The sequence below is a fragment of the Electrophorus electricus genome, chromosome 3 (assembly GCF_041902795.1).
Source record: "Electrophorus electricus isolate QZ-2024a chromosome 3, ASM4190279v1, whole genome shotgun sequence".
Taxonomy (NCBI): Eukaryota; Metazoa; Chordata; class Actinopteri; order Gymnotiformes; family Gymnotidae; genus Electrophorus; species Electrophorus electricus.
The window spans coordinates 6,752,501-6,777,791 of record NC_137499.1 but is presented as its reverse complement, the minus strand read 5'-3'; the positions used below and the strand labels follow the sequence as shown (position 1 = coordinate 6,777,791).

General features: G+C 38.6%; 2 protein-coding genes across 8 annotated transcripts; one reads left to right on the top strand and one right to left on the bottom strand.

Moving 5' to 3' along the window:
• Positions 1-418: 418 nt before the first annotated feature.
• On the top strand, positions 419-5,164 carry tspan3b (tetraspanin 3b). 2 transcript variants are annotated; one of them, XM_027019856.3, is made up of 7 exons: positions 419-593; positions 1,179-1,370; positions 2,117-2,191; positions 2,455-2,556; positions 3,048-3,200; positions 3,496-3,579; positions 3,728-5,164. In XM_027019856.3, the coding sequence occupies exons 1-7, from the start codon at positions 531-533 to the stop codon at positions 3,818-3,820; spliced, it is 762 nt and encodes a 253-aa protein (XP_026875657.1). In that variant the 5' UTR covers positions 419-530; the 3' UTR covers positions 3,821-5,164. The 2 variants fall into 2 exon arrangements, with proteins under 2 accessions (XP_026875657.1, XP_081566188.1); XM_081710062.1 differs by lacking the exon at positions 3,496-3,579.
• Positions 5,165-5,260: 96 nt separating this feature from the next.
• Positions 5,261-19,646, bottom strand: pstpip1b (proline-serine-threonine phosphatase interacting protein 1b). Of its 6 annotated transcripts, none has more exons than XM_027019853.3 (15): positions 18,865-19,632; positions 17,619-17,719; positions 16,705-16,779; positions 16,500-16,534; positions 15,863-15,969; positions 11,811-11,873; positions 11,151-11,258; positions 9,680-9,725; positions 9,137-9,216; positions 8,677-8,775; positions 8,465-8,561; positions 8,226-8,295; positions 7,799-7,866; positions 7,187-7,290; positions 5,261-6,954 (listed from the first exon to the last, which is right to left on the bottom strand). In XM_027019853.3, exons 1-15 carry the CDS (start codon positions 18,895-18,897, stop codon positions 6,823-6,825), a joined length of 1,218 nt encoding a protein of 405 aa, XP_026875654.2. In that variant the 5' UTR covers positions 18,898-19,632; the 3' UTR covers positions 5,261-6,822. The 6 variants fall into 6 exon arrangements, with proteins under 6 accessions (XP_026875654.2, XP_081566187.1, XP_026875656.2 ...); XM_027019854.3 differs by having other exon boundaries at positions 6,816-6,954; positions 7,795-7,866; positions 18,865-19,633; XM_081710061.1 differs by lacking the exon at positions 7,187-7,290 and having other exon boundaries at positions 7,795-7,866; positions 18,865-19,630.
• Positions 19,647-25,291: the final 5,645 nt, after the last annotated feature.

Below are 25,291 nucleotides of genomic sequence, written 5' to 3'. Positions count from 1 at the left end.
TAAAGTGTAAAAGAAGTGAACTGTCATTGTCATCCACATATGTATAAGTCCTTAGCCGTTCTTTGCCGTTCATTGACTAACGTTGTTGAATGTTTTGTAGCATCTTCCAAATAAGACCAAGTATATCAGTTCCAGATGAGAAACTCCTAGATTAGAGTGCCCGCACTTGCTGTTCTATTAGTGTCATGTTATACGTCAGCTATTTGATTTCCAGGATTTCAACGTAATCTTAATGATCTCTAATATTTATACAAGGTATTTGTATAATGTACACGCTTCATTCTCAAACAGATGGCAGTAATATCCAAAAGTGTGTCTCCATCTGTCGCCTGTAAAAAGAAAATGCATTTAATATAAATTGAGGTCACTGAGTCACGTGACTGGCGCTGTCCAGTTGGAAGCTCTGTTGATGATTCGAGCTTGGCCGTGAGGAAAATAGTCAGGACAATGGTATACTAGGTATGCTGGCGTGATATTAAACATTTGCTGCATTTATTTTCTGAATAAAATACCCACCTTCGGCAGTGATCATGGGCCAATGTGGAGTTATTTCTTCAAAAACGGTTTTGGTGTTTCTCAACTTAATATTTTGGGTAAGTCAGTGGCAGACAAGGAGAAATGAGGTGCCGTGTAGATTTAAACGACTCCTAGGAGTGCTGCAGCTAGCTAGCTGCTAGCGATCTCTTTTGTTTACGTGGACCCGTAAAATGAGGTGAACATCAACCTCTTCATGTTCAGCTTTAGTACACTGGCACATTCGTTGTTCACAGTTTGGAATATCTATCAAAACCAAAGTTCCATATTTAGCTAGTTTAGTTAGTAGATAATAGACTGGCTGCTGTCTGAGTGGTTTACTGCGGCAGCCATCGAGCATCGACACGATGCTGATTCAATTCAGTAGAGAGAGAGAGATAGATTGTGTTTTGAGTTCAGGGCTATTGTGATATCTTCGCGAAACACAAGATCAGGATTGTTTCGCTCTGTAACAGCAGAGCATTCACCTGTTGCATTTAGCATAATTAATTAGCTGCAAGTGTAGGCTTTGTGTTAACCAAGTGCATAGGTGTAATGCAACGCATTTTGTAACAGGTTGAACATAAGAAATATCATTCTTATATAATCGCCAGAAATGTCTTTCATCGTGCCACATCTACAATTGTTTATTACTGTTTCGACAGGCAGCTGCAGGTATTCTGTGCTACATTGGAGCATATGTCTTCATTACATATGACGACTATGATAATTTCTTTGAGGACATCTACACGCTCGTTCCTGCAGTGGTGATCATCGGTGCTGGAACACTCCTCTTCCTCATTGGATTTGTCGGTTGCTGTGCTACTGTAAGGGAGAGTCGCTGTGGCCTGGCGACTGTAAGTTAAACAGACATCATTACCTACCATGCCACTGGGGCATGACACCACCCACCACAGAAGTGGCATTACATGAGAGAAGTATGGCAAAATCATAAATAAGTAATGTTTGTGTATATTTGGTGTGTAAGAAGGACAAGCACACTTTGAGTCCATTCATGTACATTTGAGTACTGGTTTTAAATGCTCAAGTTCTGCATTTGATGACAGTTTACAATCACTAGCCTCTTCATTAGAAACACTTTGGTAGGTGTACAGTTAGAGTCTATAATCCACCAGTTGGCAGTTACAGTTTGTGGCTGAGTCCTTCATCAGTGTTTACAGCCACTGTTGAGAGGGGGATGGTAAACCATGTTCAACTTGACAGTGACACTGAGAAGGGTAAAAACCCTGTAAATGAAGGCTAGGTGCTGGGTACTGAGAGGATGATGGATTGTGATGCAACAGATGGGCGCAAGTGTGTAGTTGTATACTTGTAAAATGCACCTGTAAGACAGGTGAGCCTCAGAAGGTGAGACAGGATTGTAGGTAGATGGTAGGTTTTTCTAGTAAAATGGCATGTAATCTGAAATCTGTGACAAATGTTAAACCTGAAAATAAATTCAGATAATTTGACATAGATTATCTCAGCAGAATTTCACTTTTCAAATAGAATTTAGGAGTTGGTGGTAACACATTACAGGACTGAGAGGAGTGACAGGACTCTCATATAATTGCTGTGCTGTGTCTTGTGCCTTCTACTTTAGTTCTCGGCTGTGCTCCTGCTGGTGTTTGCCACAGAGGTGGTGATGGTGGTGCTGGGTTACCTGTACAGGGCCAAGGTCAGTTTTACCTGCCTGGATCAGCTCAGCCACGGTTTGGTCAAGGAAAAGGACTTTTTAAGGAAAAGCACATTGCCTCTATAGGCTCCAGCTTGGAATAACCATAACTTTAGTCTAAATTGTAATACCGATGTCGATTCATTATTGAAAAAACCTTTTTTAACTGTATAACAAACATGCAGAGTCTGATTGCTACAGTATTACTTATGAACCAGCTGCATGTTGTAAATTAGATTTTTTTACTTTGATCTGTCCCTAACAAGGTGGAAGCTGAGGTGAATCACTCCATTCAGAAGGTGTATTATGAGTATAATGGAACAAACACAGACGCTCCCAGCAGAGCGATAGACTACGTGCAGAGACAGGTGAGACCCTCTCTCTCCCTCGCGCTCTCTCTCTCTCTCTCTCTCTGTCTTTATCTCTTTCTCTGTCTCTCTGTGTGTGTGATATATTTCTGTATGGTTTATATATAGTGACTCTTGTCACAGCAGTAGGTTTTTTGCACATTCCTGTGTTGTCGCTGAGTGGAGAGCAATCCAAAAATAATGGTCCTGTGTTCAGACACCAGTCACTGATATAGAGCTGGAGGGCAGATAACACAGACTGTGGCAATGGATCTATAACTGGCAGGATGTTTGTGGATGGGGCACCACTCTCAGCTTAGCAGTGACCCAGGCATGTGTAGGAGTCCCTGGTATGATGAGACTGTGCTGACACCCAGAGCTATACAGTCATCGGTGGCTAGAGTCAAGCACTGACCTGTGCCCCAAAAAGATGGTGTGTATTTATACACACACACACACACAAGTATCAGTGCTTCCCCAGTCTCTTACCTCTTATTTTATCTTGCACTCAGCTGCACTGCTGTGGGATCCATAACTACTCAGACTGGATGAATACGCCCTGGTTTACTGAGTCCAGAAAGAACAGCGTCCCAGTCAGCTGCTGCAAGCCTACCATCACTAACTGCACAGGAACACTGACACGACCTGGGGACCTTTATCCAGAGGTACACACACACTCTGACATGACCAGGAGACATGTTCCCAGAGGTACACAGACACACACTGACATAACCTGGGGACCCAGAGGTACACATGCATGCCCACACACATACACAGACAGACACGACCTGAGGACCTGTATCCAGAGGTGCATGTACACATGCACACTTACACGACATGGGGCTCTGTACCCAAAGGTACACTAATCTATAACTTTAGGTAATCATTTGACAGACACCCTTAAGCTTTGCAGTTAAAAGCCTCCTCATAAACCCCTTTAATGTAAAACACTCATTGCAGGGCTGTGAAGTTCTGGTGGTGAAAAAGCTGAAGGATATAATGCTGTATGTCATTCTGGCTGCTTTAACCTTCGCTGCCATACAGGTGAAGCCATTACACAATAGTCTATTATACAGTGGGAAATATGTTTAAAACTACAGACTCCTGCACTGTATCATGGAAGCCAGGTTTTGGCTTTTAGACTGCTGAAGTGGACATGTCTCCTCTGTTCCCTGGCATGGTCCCTGAACAGATGCTGGGCTTGCTGTGTTCCTGTGTGGTCCTGTGCCATAGGGGTCATGACCCCACCTATGAGCTGCTGGTCAACACGGGAATGGATGCCTGAACAACTCCATGGAGACGACCCAGACCTCGCAATCCTCGCAAGTCTGTTCCATCTCTAGCATCGGTACCATTACATGCCACATCATATTATGGTTGGAATACTGGAAGGTCTCATGGTGGGCATAATAGTACAGAAGGTGAACACACATTTATGTAATTTTCTCTTTAGTCCATACCTGCACTTCTTCACCTGGGCTTGGTGGTTTGCATTGTTACTGTTTATTTAAAATGCAGTTAATTTCATTTTAACATGAACTTTGACAGACCTACCTGTCTGAATTTTACACTGGATCCATATGTAAAGTGTTATATGCCATAGGTCTTCTTCAGCGTGGTATTATTATTTTGTTGTGTAAATAGTGAATCAAGTCTATACATGACAGCACAGGTTTTATATATTTTTTAACATTACCCTCATAATAATGATTCTTTATTTGCAAGTGAATAGACTGAGATACAGATATTAGGATTGTTGCACTAGTTTGTTGTTTATTTGATATGTTTTCTCCAAGGCCAACTCTTACAGTCCTGTGTGCTGGTCCTGCTGTAAATAATCCGTCACTGATGTGCCAAATTCAGGGTGGCTAAAAGAGAGAACAGGAGACCTTACTTGAACTATATTAGTAGCTCATTTTATTAACTTGAGCATAATCAATACTTGACCATCAGTAGGGGGGGTGAAGTTTGAGTGAAAATATGATACAACACAAGTTTGCATTATACATATAGTGAATATATGATATACTAAATATATGATGCAACAAAATTTGTTTCTGTATTATACATATACTGAATATATGATGCAACACAACTTTGTTTCAGTATTATCCAACAATTTTAGAACTACTTTGTTGATGAACTGCTCTGACGGACAGTAAGAATTTATATGCCACAAAAGGCATGCTGAAAAAATAAGTTGCTGCTGTGAATAAATCAATGTAATTTATCCTAAAGTTTTATTAATGTTAATGCTGTTTTTTGAAGTTCAACATGTACGATATTATTTGCGCTAAAACCGAAAAAATAAAGTGTGGCATTTGTTTCAGCAATATAAAGTTACACAAGTTACACTAAATAACATTGGCTATGAATGAAAGTTTTCAAGTTTAGCTTATTCAAGCTAAAAAATTTATGACATGTTTAATGTTCTTCCTATACTAGTAAGAACATTAGGTGGTCAATTCAATTTTATTCAAAGTGCTTTTTTTTTTTTTTTTTTTTTTAAGATCCTATGTATTCTTAAACTGTCAACATTTTTGTCCATTTGCATCTAAGATACTTTTTTATGGTTTTAAACGAGTTTGAATTGGCAACTATGTTTATTTTAATCTGCTTTTGTAGGTGTCTGATTTATTGTTTATTCCAGCCCATATTAATGAAAGTAAAAGATGGGAACTATAAGCTTTTTATTCACACACACACACACACACACACACACACACACACACACACACACACACAAACACACATATGGCACACCTGCCATAAACATTTGAATAAATTAACATCCCACTTTTTGTCCTCCTTTGGAGTCACCTGATTGTTTTAGCAGAATATTCTGTGATGTGATTCTCAGGTTGTAACCAACAGGCAGCTAAGGTAATGTAAGGGCACAAAACCTGTAATTAATTCTGGGAAAATGTAATGTCTCATTTGTCCATGGTGGCAAACTCCGCCTCCTCTCTTAATCCTCACATCTCCCTCTGTCTGAGACCCCGCTTCCTCTCTTAATCCTCACATCTCCCTCTGTCTGAGACCCCACTTCCTCTCTTAATCCTCACAGCTCTGTCTGTCTGAGACTCCGCCTCCTCTCTTATGCCTTCCTCACGGAGTGCATTTTTCTTTTATAGTGCATGTCTCTCAGTTGCCCTCTAGTGTTCATCACATTTCTCACGGAAGCTCCTTGCCTTCTTTATTCTCTTTGGTGGGGTTGTATTTCTCTGTCTGCGTTGTCCATACTAGTCGTCATCCTCTGATTTCCATCTTCTCTGTGAGTTTAACAAACTACTTCTCCAGTTTAAAGAGGAATCAAATTCTCTGTGGCCATTCCTCCTCTTGGTGTGCTGTAGTAGTTCAGCACATTCAAGCTTACATTGAGTTTAATAATAAAATATTTACATGCTTTTTAAAAATAATATTTAATAGTATCCAAAAGTAGGCTAGAGTTAATTAGCAATGGCAGCAGGAATCCATCAATTTAGACTAAATGTCAGAAAACCACTCCACACAGAAAACTTTAATGAGAAATATTGCCTGATTAATTCTAGTATGTCGAGAAAACTATAATGTACTATATAGTCCAGAAAGGTAGGTAAAAAGCACATATTTAATAAGTAATTTATTTTCTCCATTATTATTAAAAAGTACAGTGAAATATATTAGTAATTAAATATTATTTGAGTATCCTACTTAGTAGCATTTTCAAAGTATATGCATCATAATGCAATCATTCAACCCAGACTTGAGTAAAATGTAAGTATCATAGAAGGATATTTTAAAGTATGCTTTAAGAACATTGCTGTAATAACTGTCTATATGGAATTTTTTAAATCTACAATAAGTTTGAAAACAAGTATATAATAAGGCCATTTTGTGAAGATTGAACTAAAATGAACTAAAGATATTTATAGTCATGTATTTATAAGTGCTTAAATTTTTACTATGAGTACATACATTTGTTAGTGGATTTGCAGCATAGATTAAGTTAATAATTAATAATTAAGTACCTTTTCCACTAGGGCAACAAATTGAACAGAGCAAACTCATGTTATATTTAACCTAATGAGATCCCTTTTCCCATAACGTGATGGTCAAAGAGCGGTCGCTGGGGCAGGGATTGGACGATGGTGGTAGCTAAGGGTGAAAAGTTGTCCAATCATATGATACAAACAGTTACTTCTCTGAATGGCTTGCGGTCACTTAGAAGTCCTGCTCAGCCTGTGGGAAGGTGAGTTTGGTTTAGACAGATGATGTGGCACCCAGTGTTCTGCAGGGTCATCTTGGTCAGACCTTGATTAAGTAAGTTCCAGGCACGAGGCCGATGAGGTCACCCTTTCGAGCTGTCCACCAGCCATCATCACCCTGCTCAGTTATCATCACAATTTCGCCACAAGTGATAGAAAGCTCGTCTGAATCCTGGACACACAGAGGCTAGTGATCAGTGGAAAACAGGATAGACCAGTGTAACACAGGTTTATTTATACAAACTTACGCTACTAGCATCTCACAATATAAGCATCTTGGACTCCAAATACCACAGACCAAAGTAATTACCCTTCGTGCTAAACTAGGCTTTACTGTATGTACATTTATAATTCATGCTATGGACATAGTAAAATGCAAGTGACATCGAGTGCAGTATGTTCACCTGCGCTTCATAAGCATATAAAACTTTATACTTTTCGTCCTCAGTCTCTCCATGCTCCTGAGTGACAAATGCTCCACTTAAATGATCTTGAGCTACTGTGACCTCTGGGAGAGAGCAGACAGAGTGCTTTATTCAGCTGCTGAGCACTGTGTACTTAAAGCAGTAATCAGCCCACAGCTCATGAAAAAGAGGATTTCAAGGTACTTGCAGGCAAATGTGAACATTTCTTGAGTAGCAAAAAAAAGGCAAGCAAATGATTATTAGCACGGTACTTCATCATCATCTTAGCAAAGCCATGCGGGCTGGAACAGGAGGGACACTTGCCTGATTAGACCTTCGCAAGAAAACTTTAGTTCCTCACTACCCTCCTGCTCTCTTCCTGAGCACCAGTTATCAAAGTGACCTCAGAACTGTATTTCATCTCAGAACATTCATTCTAATTATTCAGATAAAAAAATGTTCTAGAAAAAAAAAGTTTGAATTCTAGAAAACAATGTTTGAATTTCCTGGTTTATGTTTATAAAATTACTTTAAGCATACCTCCCAATAACCTTGCATGAATACTGTGCAAATATGAAATTATTTTAGAAAATGTAAGAGAAACACACTGACGATGAGATGGAGCCACTGAAACAGTCAAGTTGTGCACAGCAGATGTCTCCAGCTGCAAACAGGACAACCTGCAGAGGGGTGACATCACACAAAATCCGCTCACTCAGTCCTGCTGTTACAATGTGCTTACACGGACTCATAAGACCATCGATCCTGACTTGTTTGCTTAACTATGACTCTCACACAGCATACCTTCACAAACAACCAATCACAGATCAATTTAAACAAATCACTGTTGTATAGACATGAATACAAATTACTTGGGTTTGAGCAAACTGAGTTCAGAATGACTTTGAGGGAATGTCAGTGGAAGAGAGAGATTACATTAGGATGGGTCTTAACACCTCCATTCTATACCCTAGTAGCATCTATAACAACTCTGCGGCAGGTCATAAGCTAAAGTCTCATGGAGCATATCAGAACTGACCCGTGTTCATCTTGTCCGTCTACCTGTCCGTTGGTGTCTGTGATGTAGTAACTCTGAAACTGCACAGAGTCTAAAGGAATATGCAGAGCCTGTAAGTTTTTCTGACTACAAAAAGGTAAAATTCACTTGCATTATTTCATTTTAATATTGGGATGTATACATTTCAAAAAAAAATATGAATACTGAGGAATATAATGGTCCCTGTCTAAAGGGCGATGGTGATGATGGTGGTGACTTACTTGGTGGGCTGAAGCTTGTCCTTCGCATTTGAATGAAACAGTTGTTGTCTGTAGTGGTGTCACACTGTTCTAGAACCTTCCTCGCTTCCTCATAGCACTGCAGACGAAGAACCCAGCAATAGTGTCAGAGGAAGTTAGAAAACACAGACCAAACTGTCATATCCAGGTTTTTTTAAAAAAAGAAGCTGAATTAGAGAAGTGAACAGTTTGACCTCATCGTCCTTTACACACTGCATGGACAGCTGATTACAGTGATCCCATAACACACAGCGTAACATCTTAATACGGTCCACCTCCTGCTGCTGGAACACCTAGAGCACACAAGCAGACCTGCAGAATATGCAGATACATCCAGTGTGGTGTGCTTCAGCAGGACAGCTGCTTTCTGGACCATATCTTGACTCTGGTCTTAATAATAATCATGATGACAAAGTATTTCTGCTAGATTTATGTTTGTGTGTGCATGCAATCATATGTGTTTCTATATGTGTATTTCCGCCTGTGTGTATTGTGTGTGTGTGTGTGTGTGTTTGTGAGGCCGTGTGTGTGTGTGTGTATGTTTATTTGTGTGTGCATGTGTGTGTGTATTAATGTGTGCATGTGTGTGTGTATTTGTGAGCGCAAATGTGTCTGTGTGTGTGTGTTTGTGTGTGCATGTGTGTGTGTACATACCTCACATGTACTTCTGTATGTGCTTTCCCAGTCTTGACGAATTTTATCCAGCTGCTCAACATTCCACATTAACTGTTTTTCTGTGCCACAGAAGATACAAATTCCAGAGGTATTAGTTCACTGTCCCTAATACTGTTATGGTCAGTAATTGATAAGTAGTAATACACCTGTCTGTAGATATGTGAAGTCAAGTCAAATTGATTTATATAGCACTTTTTACAACAGATATTTTCACAAAGCAGCTTTACACATGTCGGAACAAGCCAAGGGCTACAGTGGCGAGGAAAATCTCCCTAGAGCATGAGGAAGAAACCTTGAGAGGAACCAAGACTCAAAGGAGGGGCCCTTCCTCCTCTGGCCAAAAATGGACACTACAATATTAAATATGTGGGTCCTAAATGTCTGTGGGTATGTGAATCTGTTACACCTGTCTGAGGATAAGTGAGTCCTATACACCTGTCTGTGCGTATCTGAGCTCTACACACCTATCTGTGGATATATGAGTCCTACACACCTACCTCTAGAAATGTGAGTCCTACATACCTGCAAGTCGGGCTGCCTGCCTGCACAACCGGGCCCTGTTTAGAACCTAAACATAAGAACAAGAGCACATGCAGTCCGGAGTAATAATCATGTAACAAGTGTAACAATTTCCCTGACTTATGGATTTGCAGTTTAGGGTTTTTCACTATAAAAGCTCACATGTGAGTACATGGGGTGTCCCCATGACTGATATGGTAGGTAACTCAGGGAAGAGAATGGCATATTTGATATGCCAGAAATTGAAGTGGCAAATATTATATTGTGAGTGCAAAGTAAAATGTAAATTCATTACTGTGCTCTTATCACCATGGTACACCATTCAGGAGGTTTGTATATATAACCATTTCTGTTTATACTTTTCCTGTTGTTTTAATAGTAATTTTATTGTGTTGTGCTGGATTATTAAAAACAGACAGGATTGCAGGATTGTGAGAAAGTGAAGATAATGATCTTATGAAAATTCCATGAAATATAAATATTATTTGTACTGTCTGATGTGTAATATGTTGGATATTGTGTGAGTTTACATTTACATAGTGCCTTTCTCAAACTCAAGGTCACTTTAAAATAACAATACATCCATTATAGAGATTATTATAGAGACTATAGAGATATTATTTGAAATGTTGAGTATTGTTTGAAATGTCTTGTATTGTCGGATATGCTAATTATTGTTTGATATATTGATTACTGTTTGATATGTTGAATATTGTTTGATATGCTGATTATTGTTTATGTTGAATTTTGTCTAATATGCTGATTATTGTTGATATTGTTTGATATGCTGATTATTGTTTATGTTGAATATTGTTTATGTTAATTATTATTTGTCTCATGCCTTCATGTTCCAGTCTTGACTGTTCTCATGACATCTGGACGTGGTACAGCCACATAGCTCATTAGTCATAATTCACATGACTGAAGTCACAAGGATTTACTAAACCCTTCCATCGGGCTAAATTTGAAAATATTTTTATATATAAATATAGATAGATAGATAGATAGATAGATAGATAGATAGATAGATAGATAGATAGATAGATAGATAGATAGATAGATAGATAACAGACTAATTTCTTGGATAACAGAGTCTGTCTTTTCAGTTCGAGTACAGCACTGAGACCTACTCAAACTGTTTATGAGCTGCTTTCTGTTCCTCCTGCAACCACAAATATGCATAGACATATTCTAAAAACACTAAAAAACATAGGTGTGGGCTGTTAATATAGTTACCCTAGAAGGAGTACAGACTTATTCTCACAGTGCTCTTAAGAAAGTTCCCTGAGAATGAGGACAGACTCTTAAAGAAGTTCCCCATATTGCTTCAAGGCCTCCACTTGGCTATAGCTAAAAAGATCTACATACTGAATCTTAAGCCAGAATGGGATCAATGTTAGAAATACAAGGTTGATAAATAGCCACAGACATCTACAGACAGACAGGTAAACCATCAGAGGAACACATGACCCACCCTCTCTGTTTGCCTGTGGGTGGTTGTGGCTGCTGGACTGTTCTTCCTCTCCACACAGTGCTCAGACTCATCTGCCTCTTTACACCTCTGCTCATAACATCTCTTAGACTGAGAGTCAAAAGACAGGTTATTGTGTGTGTGTGTGTGTGTGTGTGCATGCAAATATCTGTATTCAGCAGGAAGAAGAATAGAATTCATTTGTCATTATACATTTATCAGTAAGGTAGTGAGGTATTGAGGCAAGCCAATGAAATATTTTAGCTGTATCCTTTCTCTAACAGCATAGGAAGTCATTATATTATCTCTCCCTGTTTTGCTTTAATGTGCTCTCATTCTCTCACCTTTTCCATCTTTCTTGCTCTTTTTCTCTCATTCTTTTTGTTTCTCTCTCTCTATCTCTCTCTCTCTCACTGTAAATGACTTTCCTCTTGGTTTGCATTCTGACACTGGACATCTGGGTAGAGGTTGTTTGCCTCTGGATGCACTACTTCTCACTCTCTATTCCTCTTTCCATCTGAAATTATTTTGGTGATTAAGTGGATCTGACTATTACATTGATGCATCTTCTCCCACACCATCTTTGCAATAGCAGCAGACATGAAAAATGTTCCAATGTTTTCAGAAAAATGTTCAGAAAGTTTGTTTTTTAGGAAATTTTACCTCCATGGTTTTTTTGTGCAGGGCCTCTATGGGCTTCTGGACCTTCTCAATGATCTCCTCCAGCTGTCATAGGACAGGACACAGGCTGGTTATTAACTCACCTCTTCATAGGTGGCCAGCTTCTACTTGTTAAATGTTAGAGTTTTGAATTAAATGTTTTCTCACAAAAAAGTGGCTCAAATTAGAAACTCTTACAAAATTGACAACCTTCCATTTTACTGAAGTATAACATAAAGGGGCACTGCAGTTCCTTTATGCCTTTTGTGAATTTACAGAAATGGATTGAGTTCTTTTCTGACACTTAACACTCAAGCAATAGTAATTATGTCATAATCTCCTAAACTCAATGCTTATTTAGATACCCTAACGTATATAATTCAGTATACATTTACTACTGTAAACTATTCAGTAACTATATTCAAACTATATACCCTAAGGTATATAATTCAGTATATATTCACCACTGTGAGTTATTCAGCTGTCACTTTGTTAGTACCAGGTTGGACCCCCTTTTGCCTTTAGAACGTTTTTAATTATTCATGGCATAGATTCCACAAGGTCCTGGAAACATTTCTCAGAGTATTTGATCAATATTGAGATGATAGTGTCACACAGTAGCTGCAGATTTGCCGGCTGCACATCCATGATGCAAATCTCCCATTCCACCACATCCCAAAGGTGATCTATTGGATTGAGATCTAGTGACTGTGGAGGCCATTTAAGAACAGTGAACTCATTGTCATGTTGAAGAAACCAAGTTGAGATGACTTGAGCTGTCAGATGGTGCATTATCATGCTAGAAGTAGCTTTAGAAGATGGGTACACTGTGGTCATAAACAGATGGACACGGTCAGCAACAAACAATGCTCAGGTAGGCTGTGGCTTTTAAACAATGCTCAATTGGTATTAAGGGGCCCAAAGTATGCCATAAAAAAATCCCCTACTCCATTACACTACCACCATCCTAAACCACTGATACAAGGCATGATGGATCCATGCTTTCATATTTTTATGCAAAATTTTGACCCTACTACCTGAATGTTGCAGGAAAAATCAAGATTTATCAGACCAAGCAACAAATTTCCAATCTGTTGCTTTTCTATCTGCTCAATACAGTTTAGCCATTCTCCACTGACCTCTGGCATCAGCAAAGCATATTCGCCCAGAGAATTGCTCCTCAGTGGATATTTTCTCTTTTTTGGATCATTCTCTGTAAAGCCTAGAGATGGCTGTGCATGAATATCCCAGTTTCTGAAATACTAAGACTAGCTCGTCTACAACCATGCCACGTTCAAAGTCACTTAAATCACTTTTCTTCCTCATCCTGGTTCATGGTTTGCAAGTCATCTTGAACATGCCTAAATGCACTGAGGTGTTGCTATGTGACTGGCTGATTAGATATTTGCGTTAATGAGTTGAACAGGTATACCTAATAAAATGTCGGGTGAGTGTATATTCATACTAATATGAAAGTGATGTAGTTACAACAGCAAGTAAAGATAATCTCAAGCCAAATTTCAAATCTTCCACATAATTCAAATACAGAATTGCAGATGCTGGTTACATATTCATGTCAAGGAAGGTTTTTGGCCACTAACACCAGAGGCAGAGCTTTATAGGGGAGTCTCATTAGAAACTATGCCATCACAGTTCCAGGTCATTTTAAGGCAAAATCCCACTACCTTAGGCCACTAAGTGCCATTATTTTGGAAGATGAGGACACTCAGTCTTTGGTAAATAAAATAACAAAGTTAACGTGGTGCCAAGTTTAATGTTCCAATAATTTATTTCCAACTTAAATAAATGCATTTGTCTATGTCCTCCTGCAGTGTTGTATAAGACAATGTATGTTTGTGTTACACAGAATGTCATATCCTCCTGACTACCAGGAAATAAAAATGCCTCCCAATTCATTTTTTTAAACTTCCCCAATTGTTTGGAAGGTAATGAGCAAACTGAAAACATTTTTATTTTTAAAATTGTTTTTATTTTAAAATTATAATGTGTCCACTACAGTGGACATCTGAACACACTACCTATGAAACTGAATCATAATCACAATAAATCAATCCCAAAAAAATACCAAGTTGTCATAAGATTTATGATGAAAACTACCAACAGCTAAGATAATCTATATGTAACTCTTTTCTAGTGTATGTCTAGTGTTTGTATTTTGATGTTATGGAGTTATGTTTATGGAGCATGATTTTTCAAAAAGCAATTCCCTTTCTTTGAAACAGAGGAAGATCTTGTACTTTGTACACATCACATATGTTTTGCTGTTGCAACCAGACCTGTGACACCTTGATGCATGTGTTTTATCCACCATCTTTGGGAGATGGATGGCCCCACAGTGTCTCAGAGCTGCATTTGGCTGAAGTTTCCACTTTTGAAATGGGGGAATGTAGTCATCTTCACTCTCACTGGAGATTCCTACTTGGACCTGAGTAATCATCTGCTCACCAAGGAGCAATCTGAATTCAAGGACCTTCAGTGGTTTCTTTCCCAGAACTTGGCAGTCAGTCTTATACTGAAGCCATGCATTGGTGATCGACAAATCAAAAAAATTGAAAATTGTATGCACCGTCCATTTCCGAGTGCGAGTGACCAACCTATAGAAACTTAGCATCTTGTTGGCCATGTCCACACCAACCATGTTTTTGTTGTACTCAGCAATTGCTAATTGTCAGCTTAGAACAGGAAAATTGTCCATTGATGAGCAAATGGCTCCAAATGATTCCAAATGATTCTAAATGGTCTTGACACCTGGACAAACCTTTTCTCTTTCTTAGACCATCTATTGCATGTGTCCTTTGGCTCAATGCCATAGGCAGAGGATGCCATGACCACTGGTTTATTGTCAAACCACTTAATGACAGCAAATTCAGGATCTCGCCTGACCACCATCTCAGATGCCCCTCTTCCTTTTTTTTGATGGCCTGATCCCCTATAATGTTGCACTCCTTTGGAATTCTGTTCTTCATGAGAGTTCCTGTACCTCCCAAGCCTTTCTCCGTCATGGTGTCCAGGAGATTGACATTTGTAAAGAACCTGTCAAAAAACAGGTGGGTTCCTCTGGGAACAGTCTCTGCCAAATGAAGGACAGCTTGTTCTCCAATGCCCAATCCCTCTGTGACTTTAAAGGCTGTCTTACCTCGGTAAACCACAAAATCTAAGACCATACCACTTGGTGTGGCCAAGACAAACACCTTCAATCCAGTCGGGTATGGTTTGCCTGATACATACTGGCGAATTGGGCAGCGACCAGTAAAGGGAATCATTTGCTCATCGATGGACAATTTTCCTGTTCTAAGCTGATTTAGACATCCTTGCCTCACTTTGTTCAGAAGGGGTCTGACTTTCCACAAGAGGTCTCTGCTTTTGTCCTCATCTGAAATATCAAGGTCATTGGCAATCCCTTCCTTCTCAGTTAGAAATACAGAGAACAAATACAGAGGACATTTTTTAAGCACTCTCCTATCATCGTAATATATTGTTATATTACTTTAGAAAATGGTTTAATGTGTTCTTACATTTCAAAAGAAAACTTGCTCAATGATAATTAATAAGCATGCACTTTTATTCTTTCCATAAAAGCAGCTTGTGCTGATGGATGCCATTTTCTTTAAAGAGGAAGAGGAACTTGCCAAAACCCCACCCCCATAACACTGGTATCAATTAAAAGTTCTAAATGTCCGCTTTAAAGAACAAAATGAGTTAGCGCAGTAGTATGTTTGGTGTGGGAGATATTTTAGTCTAAATATGTATTCTATAGTGGACAAAATTGAACTGTTGGTAGTCAGGAGGATATGACATCTTTCACTGCGTCACTGACAGTTTTACATGATATATGACAAGTGTTTCTCATAGTATAGTTGACAGGTATTGAAAACCCATGAGCTCAAAGCCTGGAACATGTATATGCAAGGCACATGCAGTATAAAGGTGGCCTGGGTTTCCTTCCTCTAGCACCTCTGTTGTGGCTGTTACAGTGATAACCATAGGACCCAACCAACAGCACAGAGAAGTTCTGTCTGACTCACATACCATACCTTTTTTCTTTGTTCTCTCTGATGTTCTCGGAACACTGCTATTTTCTGAACTTCCTCTTTTATCATCCCAGATAGCAGGATGTGCTGAGTGCCCGTGTTCTCAATTTCTGGAACACAAATCAACAGCTTAAAGGTTGCATTATGCTTCTGTGTCTGCGACTCTGCAGACATGTGCATGCGTCGTACGCAGACGTTTGCATAATTTTCAGCCAACATACTTGAATGTAATGTGAACATGTGCACTAGGGGGCAGTATCCAAATTAGACAAATGAACAAAGAAGAAGAAGAAGAAGAAGAAGAAGAAGAAGAAGAAGAAGAAGAAGAAGAAGAAAATATCACTTATAAAAAAAAGGTTCTAAAGAGTTTTTTTTTATACTTGATATAAATATAAACTTCATCTTCATTTTGTTTTGCGCTAGCCAGTCAGCCTTCGCTTGCACAACGCTGCACATTGAGACATTTGAGATGTGTGCATTGGCTCTCTGCAAACTAAGCATACCCATAATCCCATGCTCTGCATCACAATGTGTATGCATTCCTTCACAGAAGTATAACTCAGCCCTGATACCTATAATATGATACCCATTACCAAGGAAAATAAATACAGCAAAATCAAAAGGACGGTATCACACATACCTGCTTTAAGCTGCTCAAAAGATGCCCTTAATGTGCTGTACAAAGTAATGTGAAAATGAATTATAAAAGTAGTACATGTTTAGATTAGTTTTATTTTAGTTTAATTTTGAATATTATCACAGGTATGCAAAATAATAATGGTTTATTTCTATCAAATGGACCCCATGGTGTAAATACAGAGGTGTGGGTTTAAATCCTAACAGACCTGATCTCTGTGTGACCTCCTGACCGCCGTGCTATTGCCACCAGCTCTTTTCCAAACTTTTCCTCTGCTACTGCTCTGTACACATGAAAAAGGGATATAGTCACACACACATACACACATAGACACACACACGCAAATGGTGGTTGCGGGGTGGCCTAGCTTATGTTCGCGATAGTGATGTCAAACAGACATCAAAAAAAGTTCTTACTGACTGTGCTATTTTTAAACATTCATGTGCGTGTCTTTGACATTGTAAGGTATGTAAGTGTGATTTTTGTTTCGGTTTCATGCATGAAGTTACTCCACTGCCCTGGCCGACTTTTGGTCTTATGGGTTTTAAGTTGCACATATAATAAAACCGTTATGCATGCGTTTCTATTCTGGTGTTTCAATTCTCATGGTCTGCCACAGCTACCATCCCCACCCCTTTAGTCATCCTGTGCATTGGTTGACTTCTGTATGTTTTCTTTGGTTTTTCAGCTATTTAAACATTTTTCTTCCTTATTTAAATATAAATTTTGCCACCGTACTCCTCCAGTGGCTATATTTACTAGCTGTACTTTAGGTTATGAATCAACAACTCTTTCATATTTGCTAATAAGTTATTTTAATAATCACTTTATAACTTTTGTACATTTCATATATTATAAAGTGTGATAATGTGTTATAATGTGGGATCTATGAGATGCTGTTCAATGTTTAGCTGTGTTCCTTACACAAATATTTAGTGAAAATACATATTTAGTGGAAGGTGACATACTTTCACAGAGTTCACAAGGCATTTGTCAGTTAATATCTGAGTGGCATAAGAGCAGGGCCCAAAAACAATGGAGGTGTTTTAACATCTCACTTTAAGTCGGAACAGCAATACAAGGCTGATGTCCCTTGTGTTTGTATTGGTTGTGTAAGTATACCTCATTCTGAGTAGCTCCTCCACATCCTTGCACATTCGTCTGCCATCATTCAGCCTCTGGAGGAGGGCCTCATAACCCGAGAGATCGGAAAAGTCTGACCCCTGAGACACAAAAGACGCAATTCTTACACAGTACTTAAATTAAGAGCAAATTACTCATGCTTAATGATGGAAATTATATTTAATTCACAAGATGTTATTTATGTTTACTCAAGTGACGCAACAGGGTTGTGTGATTACACGAGTAAGAATTCCTATTCGTAATGACAGCACAAGCGACTGGGTGATATAACTCCTCAGGCCAAGTTATACCATTAGAACTTTAGGACAAGCAATATCAAAGTACTCTTTCACTATATTTTCAGCCTGTATCTTATTAAAGTATATAAGGTATATAATTTTTATAGCACACTATAGGTGTAGGTGTGTAGGAGATGGGGTGACATGTCCACTTCAAAGTTAAAAGGGGCTGGGATGAAATGTCTGCCCCAATAATTTCTTCTCACAGCATCATGTGTCAGGTTGGCTAATGTGAGTAGCATGCCCCCACAAAGACTTATGATGAAACTTATGCCACTGTTGCACACTCGCTGACAGCCTTCAAAAACTTCGCTAAATCTCATTAAAAACCTTTGCTGTAACGTGTCTTTGTGTATTGTATGTTAATTCAGGAACACATGTGAATAACACCAGGTCTTAATGTTACCTCGGAAACTACTTGCAGTGCTTCACTTCTATCTGTAAACTACTTCACAAAAAGACAGTAAAACCTCAGCGAACATAGCTTATTACTTTTCTTCCAGCAGAACATCTCAAGACACTGTGAGTTTCCCATTTTTTATATTTTATATATATATATATATATATATATATATATATATATATATATATATATAGAGAGAGAGAGAGAGAGAGAGAGAGAGAGAGAGAGAGAGAGAGAGAGAGAGAGAAAATAAGAGCGCGAGAGTGAAATGTAGTGAATTACACTAACAGGACGTTTCGGACACCAGCAAATGGGCAAGCTTTTTAAACTCGCCTATAAATTTTATATATATATATATATATATATATATATATATATATATATATATATATATATATATATATATATATATAAAATAATTACCCGCTCTTCTTAATTGGCCTAATGAACATCATATTCTCCGTAACCATTTTGTTTAAATTAAATGATTTTATATTTTGTGCTACGTACTAGAAATCCTACCAGAACATTGATCACTGCTTACCCAAAACGCATCGCAGAACTGTAGAGCCGCCATTCTGTCCTGTTTCTTTCTTTTCTTTCTTCAGAGGTAAAGGCGCTACAGATGACAATTGCACAGACCCCAGAATCCGCAGATCAGAAGGAAAGGTTCAGGCGTGTGCACATGTCAAATCGTGAAACTATTGGAGCCCTCTTCTTTAATGAAGAAGAAACTCAAAGACAGATCACGATTAGAAAGTCGCCTATTCCGTTGAGAGCTTCTGAAAGAGGAAGGACTATACTAACGCCTTCTACAGTAGATAACGCTTTAAGCTGTGGTCTGGCTGAACTCATAACGTTACAGTCTGAACGATATGTAATGCCAACAATAATAATTACCTATTGAAAAACACTGCAGATTAATTAGTGAAGAAACCTGGGTGCACTTGGTGCAACAAGGTTTTCTGTCTGTCCCTGTAAAAAAAAATGTGCTGGCAAAAAAATGTCAGATAAAACAGCTATAAATATAATATTTTTCAAATGTCACAGATAATAAGCATTGCCTTAAAAAAAATACAGTTAAGCGATTGTCGTATGCTTGAACATACGACGCCCTCTGCTTGAAGGGGGCTGACGTTTGGAGCGTTTGAATGTAAAAGTATACTTAAATGATAAATAGGGCGATCAGTACGAAGTGTTAAAATCGAATCACGCTTTTTAAAGAATTCGATCCTCTATAAGATCACATTCTTGCATGCTTGTCCTGACCGCAAAACCGTTTCACTAAATACATTTAGATGCTTGTGGAACTGTTATGGGGATTCTTGTGTGTATGCATGTATGCATACGTACGTGTATGTGCGAGCACATGTAGGTGGGTGTGTTGTGTGTGGGAGTGTGTTTGTCTTTTCTGTTAATTTAAGGCTTTATTGTTAATTATTTATTTCTATGTGGTGCGTTTCTATGCATTTAATTTTATGATTCTATGCATAATAGGACCAAAATAAAATACCTATGTGTGCGCACGTGTGTGAGTCACAGTATTTACCATGCAGAATTGCTGAAGATTTGTCAGGCTTTTGAACCCGACTGTGCAAAAGTTCTTCACCATTCAATGGTTTGACGTAAACAAAGTCAATAGTATTTGGCTGTAAAATGTGCCTTTCTAGAGAGATTTACAGAGTCAGTATTATTCACAATTGGAGTACTAGGAACCTGACAAATGAAGAATGTAATGACTCTGAAATCTACAATCCAGTAAATTATTACACAAAATGATTAGAAATACATTGCTCAATGCCTGAGACATTGTTTTGTCATAGTTTTGGCCTAAAATGTATTTGACTATAAACTGTTTCTCAAAAATTACTTCTGTGTTTCCTCTTAAAGTTGCATTCTGACTGAGATTACAGTGTTTTATGATTGCTTACTGTGGCAAAGTCAAATGACAATGAAGGTCTCAAACCCAGGTTGTACAGGTGATATACATGTGCACTGAACACTGGACCAAAGAGCTTTCAAGGGGTGATGGTCTCTGTGACCACATTGCCCTTCCATTCTGGCGTTTGCTGGCTTGCACCTTTGCCACACTTACACACTAAAATTAAAAACAACTCACAACTAGTGAAACTCGAATCAAGAAGCAAAACCTCCGCCCAGATTTGCACTACTATAAGCGCATTCTCAGCCTCACCCTTTTTAGCAAAACACTACACGTAATGTAAACTACATAAACTATTAAACTTCTTTACTAGACCCAGAAATCTAACATGATAGCACTTCTTTACCATTTCAAGGCACCATCTTCAAAATTACCACACCTGTTAACCAACTGATCAAACATGGCTATCAGGTGAACAGACACTTAGGTGCTTAATTGTAAACTCACCAATCAGGTGTAAGCACTGCAAAAAAGCAACAGATGAGTTTGCATGTCTTCAATAAAAAAAAAATGGAAGACAATGTTGCAGGATGATGAAGAGAGAGAAAGAAGATAAGAGGAGGAGCCTATGGAGGAAGAGGTGTAAGGAGATGGAGAGATATATGTAGACCTGGAAGATGACATAGACAAAGAAGAGGAAAACCAAATTTATCAAATGACATTCAAATAACATTGGTTGACCATGGTGTAAACTATGGGTTGACCTTGAGAGAGGCTGGACAGAGAGTTCAGTCCAACCTCAGTAGATGTACAGTTGCAACAGTAATTTGGATATTTTAACTAGAGCACTGGTAAAAAACAACTTTACCAACTACAGTAAACTCAGTAAATGTACAACTACATCAGTACTCTTTGGTACCTATTCACTGCATTCCATGTTTAAAACAAAAAAGGTTCCGAGCTGGACACTAACATTAGAAGAAATGCTATACAGAACCATTTTCAAAAAGATTCTATATAGAACCATATACAACACATTCTCTATAAATGATGAGTCATTTCACCATGCAAAGAACCTTTTAAGCATACAAATGGTTCTTTGAACGGCCATGGGTCTAAAGTAAGAAGAAGAAAGGAGGGAGAAACGTCGCTGGCCACAAAACTACCTTGAATGTCCCGGGCCAGCATGGTGGTGACATCACAACTTGCGGTGCGATCACACAGAATGGGGCCCTCCTATTCACAGGTTTTTTTTTTCTCGACATGGTGGTGGAAGGTTTATGATCTATGTCCCTATATTAGGACGCCCCTCATCCGAACCTCATCATAAACCTTCCACCACCATGTCGAGAAAAAAAAAAACTGTGAATAGGAGGGCCCCATTCTGTGTGATCGCACCGATCACACAGAATGGGGCCCTCCTATTCACAGGTTTTTTTTTTCTCGACATGGTGGTGGAAGGTTTATGATCTATGTCCCTATATTAGGACGCCCCTCATCCGAACCATGGAGGAGGCCTGTGACCAAACTTGTGCAGGGTGTGGGGCTGGCGATGTGGAGCACTGATGACAAGTAATCTGTGGGCTATAAATAGAGAAGAGAAAAACTAAGAGTAAATGTGTGGTGATGACCAATAAATGGGAGATTGGGAATGGGGTAGGTGTGGCTTGTGTGTGTGTGTGAAAGAAAGAGAGTGAGTGCGTTCCTCCTGCTGTGTGCTTGGCGCACTGTGACAAGGAAGAATTTGCCATTCAGAAAGATTCTTCTCTTGCTGTCTTGTGAGAGAGGATATATAGCCTGTGATGTGGATTAAAGACGAAGAGATGATTAAGTGCTCTTTTTTTAATCATGCTTTCTTTTTTGCAAACACTGTGTTTTGTACTGTATACGTAGAATATGTTGTGAAATTCAGTGCAAAGTGTTACGTTTGGGAATGCATGGTTGTACTGAATGATCTTACAATGTGGAGCGGAATAAAGATTTATCAGTGCGCAGTGGTGGTCTTTTATGTTGTGTTTGTGTTGTGTTACTCTAACAGTATATCTTAATAAAATAAAACCCAGACTTTATCATTAGAAAAGTAGAAATGTTAAAGATGTTTTAAATTGAGCACAGCAGTGTGCAACTTCTTCAACCAGAATCAGATCATATGAACCCCGTGTGAGCCATAATTTACTTTTGTGTGTGGCTGTGTGAAATGTGTGCAGTGTTTGGACAATGAGCCCTGTTTTCACAATCATTCTTAAGCAATCTTAAAAACTAGCAAAGCAAATGTGCCTTTGCTGTTACTAGCCTCAGCCTTGCAACACACAGCTCATTTTTTTATGTTTGCAGTTTTGTTACCTATTTTGGTATGGAGTTGTATGGTATGGTATGGGGTGGTATGGAGTTGTATGGTATGGTATGGTATGGTATGGTATAGTACGGTATGGAGTTGTATGGTATGTATAGTATGGTATGGAGTTGTATGATATGGTATGGTATGGTATGGTATGGAGTTGTATGGTATGGTATAGTATGGTATGGAGTTGTATGATATGGTATGGTATGGTATGGTATGGTATGGTATGGTATGGTATGGAGTTGTATGGTATGGTATGGTATGGTATGGAGTTGTATGATATGGTATGGTATGGTATGGAGTTGTATGGTATGGTATGGTATGGTATGGTATGGTATGGTATGGTATGGTATGGAGTTGTATGGTATGGTATGGTATGGTATGGTATGGTATGGAGTTGTATGGTATGGTATGGTATGGTATGGAGTTGTATGATATGGTATGGTATGGTATGGAGTTGTATGGTATGGTATGGTATGGTATGGTATGGTATGGTTTGGAGTTGTATGGTATGGTATGGAGTTTTCGGAATGGAGTTGGTTGTGTACCTTCAAAACAAGTATCCACAACTTCAGGTTTTCTGGTAACGTCAACCAAAAAACGCACCTGCTGTATTTTTTTTTCTCATTTATTTTTGCAACCTGGTACAGCGCAGATTAATACCATTATAAACAATTAACAAACAAGTTATAACTGTGGTCTGTCACAACTCTTCTGATGAATAATCATATTATGTAAGTCACATATGAGTTTTGTTGATACTGCATTGATACTGTGTCGAGTCAGCTGTCCGTGCGTTCACGGCGTTTGACAGTCAGTAGTAGCTGTGAATGAACACATCGCCACACCCTTCCGTAAAACTCCTTCAGAATTGACATAACACGATTGCCCCACAAAGTTATAGGCTACGTGTAATTTGTCGTCTGAGTTGTCACTTACAAGAGGAATGTGTTTGGTTAAAAGTTGTACTGCAACCAGCCAATACATGTTGTTGACTCACCCACACCGTCGAAACCAGACTAGGACTTCTAGAAAACCAGAAAAGCCATCATTGCTTATTTCTTTATTTCTATTATTATTGCTGTTGTTTTCTTTTTCTCTCACTACTTATTCTGCTCTTTATTGTTTATATAGTGACTATTGTAGTGTCCGTTGTCGGCATGAGGAGGAAGGGCCCCTCCTTTAAGTCTTGGTTTCTCTCAAGGTTTCTTCCTCATGCTCTACGGAGTTTTTCCTTGTCACTCTCTTGCTCAATGGGGGCTTGGACTTGGACATGTGTAAAGCAGCTTTGTGACAACGGCTTTTCGAAAAAAATAAAATAAAAATAAAAATTATTTAAAAAAATTAAAAAACATTTAAAAATAGCCATATAAATAAATTTGAATTTTGACACAGCGGCTTCATTTTTCACCCACTGTCATACAGTCTACTTGTATATAAAGTCTATCCGTGCGACAAACCGCCACCCGCTCAAACTACAAAAAAACGCATGCAGGGCGGAATGGTACATGCAGGCCGTCGTAAGAAAAAAAATAGTACCCTAAGAAAATGTATTTTTTAGCTTTTTTTTTTTTTACCATTATCAGTGTGACGTAGGTTCACTGGTCATTTTGGATAGCAGATAAAATGGCAATAATTGTAATGTAGACATCACGACGTCTGGTTCCTAACTGAACAATTCAGACAACGTAACCTACGTTTCTCTGGAATGGGGTATTTTACATCAAAACATTCTTAACAGTTTTGTTTACATCTGAACCTTTGAATGATGAAGTAATTTTGCAAAATGGGTGGAGTTCTTCTTTAATGCTGCTTTGTTTATTTCTGTGTCATTGTGATATTAGGCAAGATGTTATTCAGCTTAGTGAGTTTGCCTAGCTCTGACATAAGTATTGATAACTACATTTTTAAGTAACAGGAGCATTTATCTTTTGGTCCCAGTAGAGGGTGCCAGTGCCATTGTCACATGATTGCTTAACATGCAGAGCTGTTTGTGTGTTTGAGCAGAGATGTTTACTACTCTATTACGAGAGACCCTTACTACTCTCTAACCAGACATCCTTACACACCTGTGTGTGAGAAAATGAGCAGTACTATAAAGTTAAAATAGTGAAGAAGAAACAATGGAATTTAAAGCATAATAAAACAGTTATACATACCTTGCACACTAAATTCATTTAGACAGCAGATCAGGTGGTAATGATAGTCTTGCTTACAGACTTTGACTTTCTGAGAGCAGATCTCATTTTCAGCTGAACAAGGTGAACACATTTAATAGAGTAAAATCTGACCACTCCACTTTCCCAATTTTTTTGTTCACTTGTTAATTTCTCTGTAGTCTTGCTGTTTAGAGGGACTGTGTGTATGTCCTTGAAAGTAGACAGATGGGATGTTTCTCAGATGATGATGTTCTTTGTTTCATAATGAATGAGAAGACTGAAGTACTTAAAGAAGTTGCAATCCAAAGTTATAACATGGCATCTGGTCCTGTGCTGCGAGCACAGTGAAATTGTTTTGTGAAATACTGCCTGAAAATGTCAACCACACTGAATTCAGAATCATCCACAAGATTCCTTCATTTTGAATCCCAAGACATTTGATAAAAATGGGAAAAGGAGGTGGAGTGCCATGGGCCTAAACCTTTTGGGGAAACATGTTAGGATACATGGCATCATAGATTCATCAAATACCAGGACATTTTAGATCAAAATCAGCCTGACTCTTTCAGGAGGCTAAGATTAGGTCATG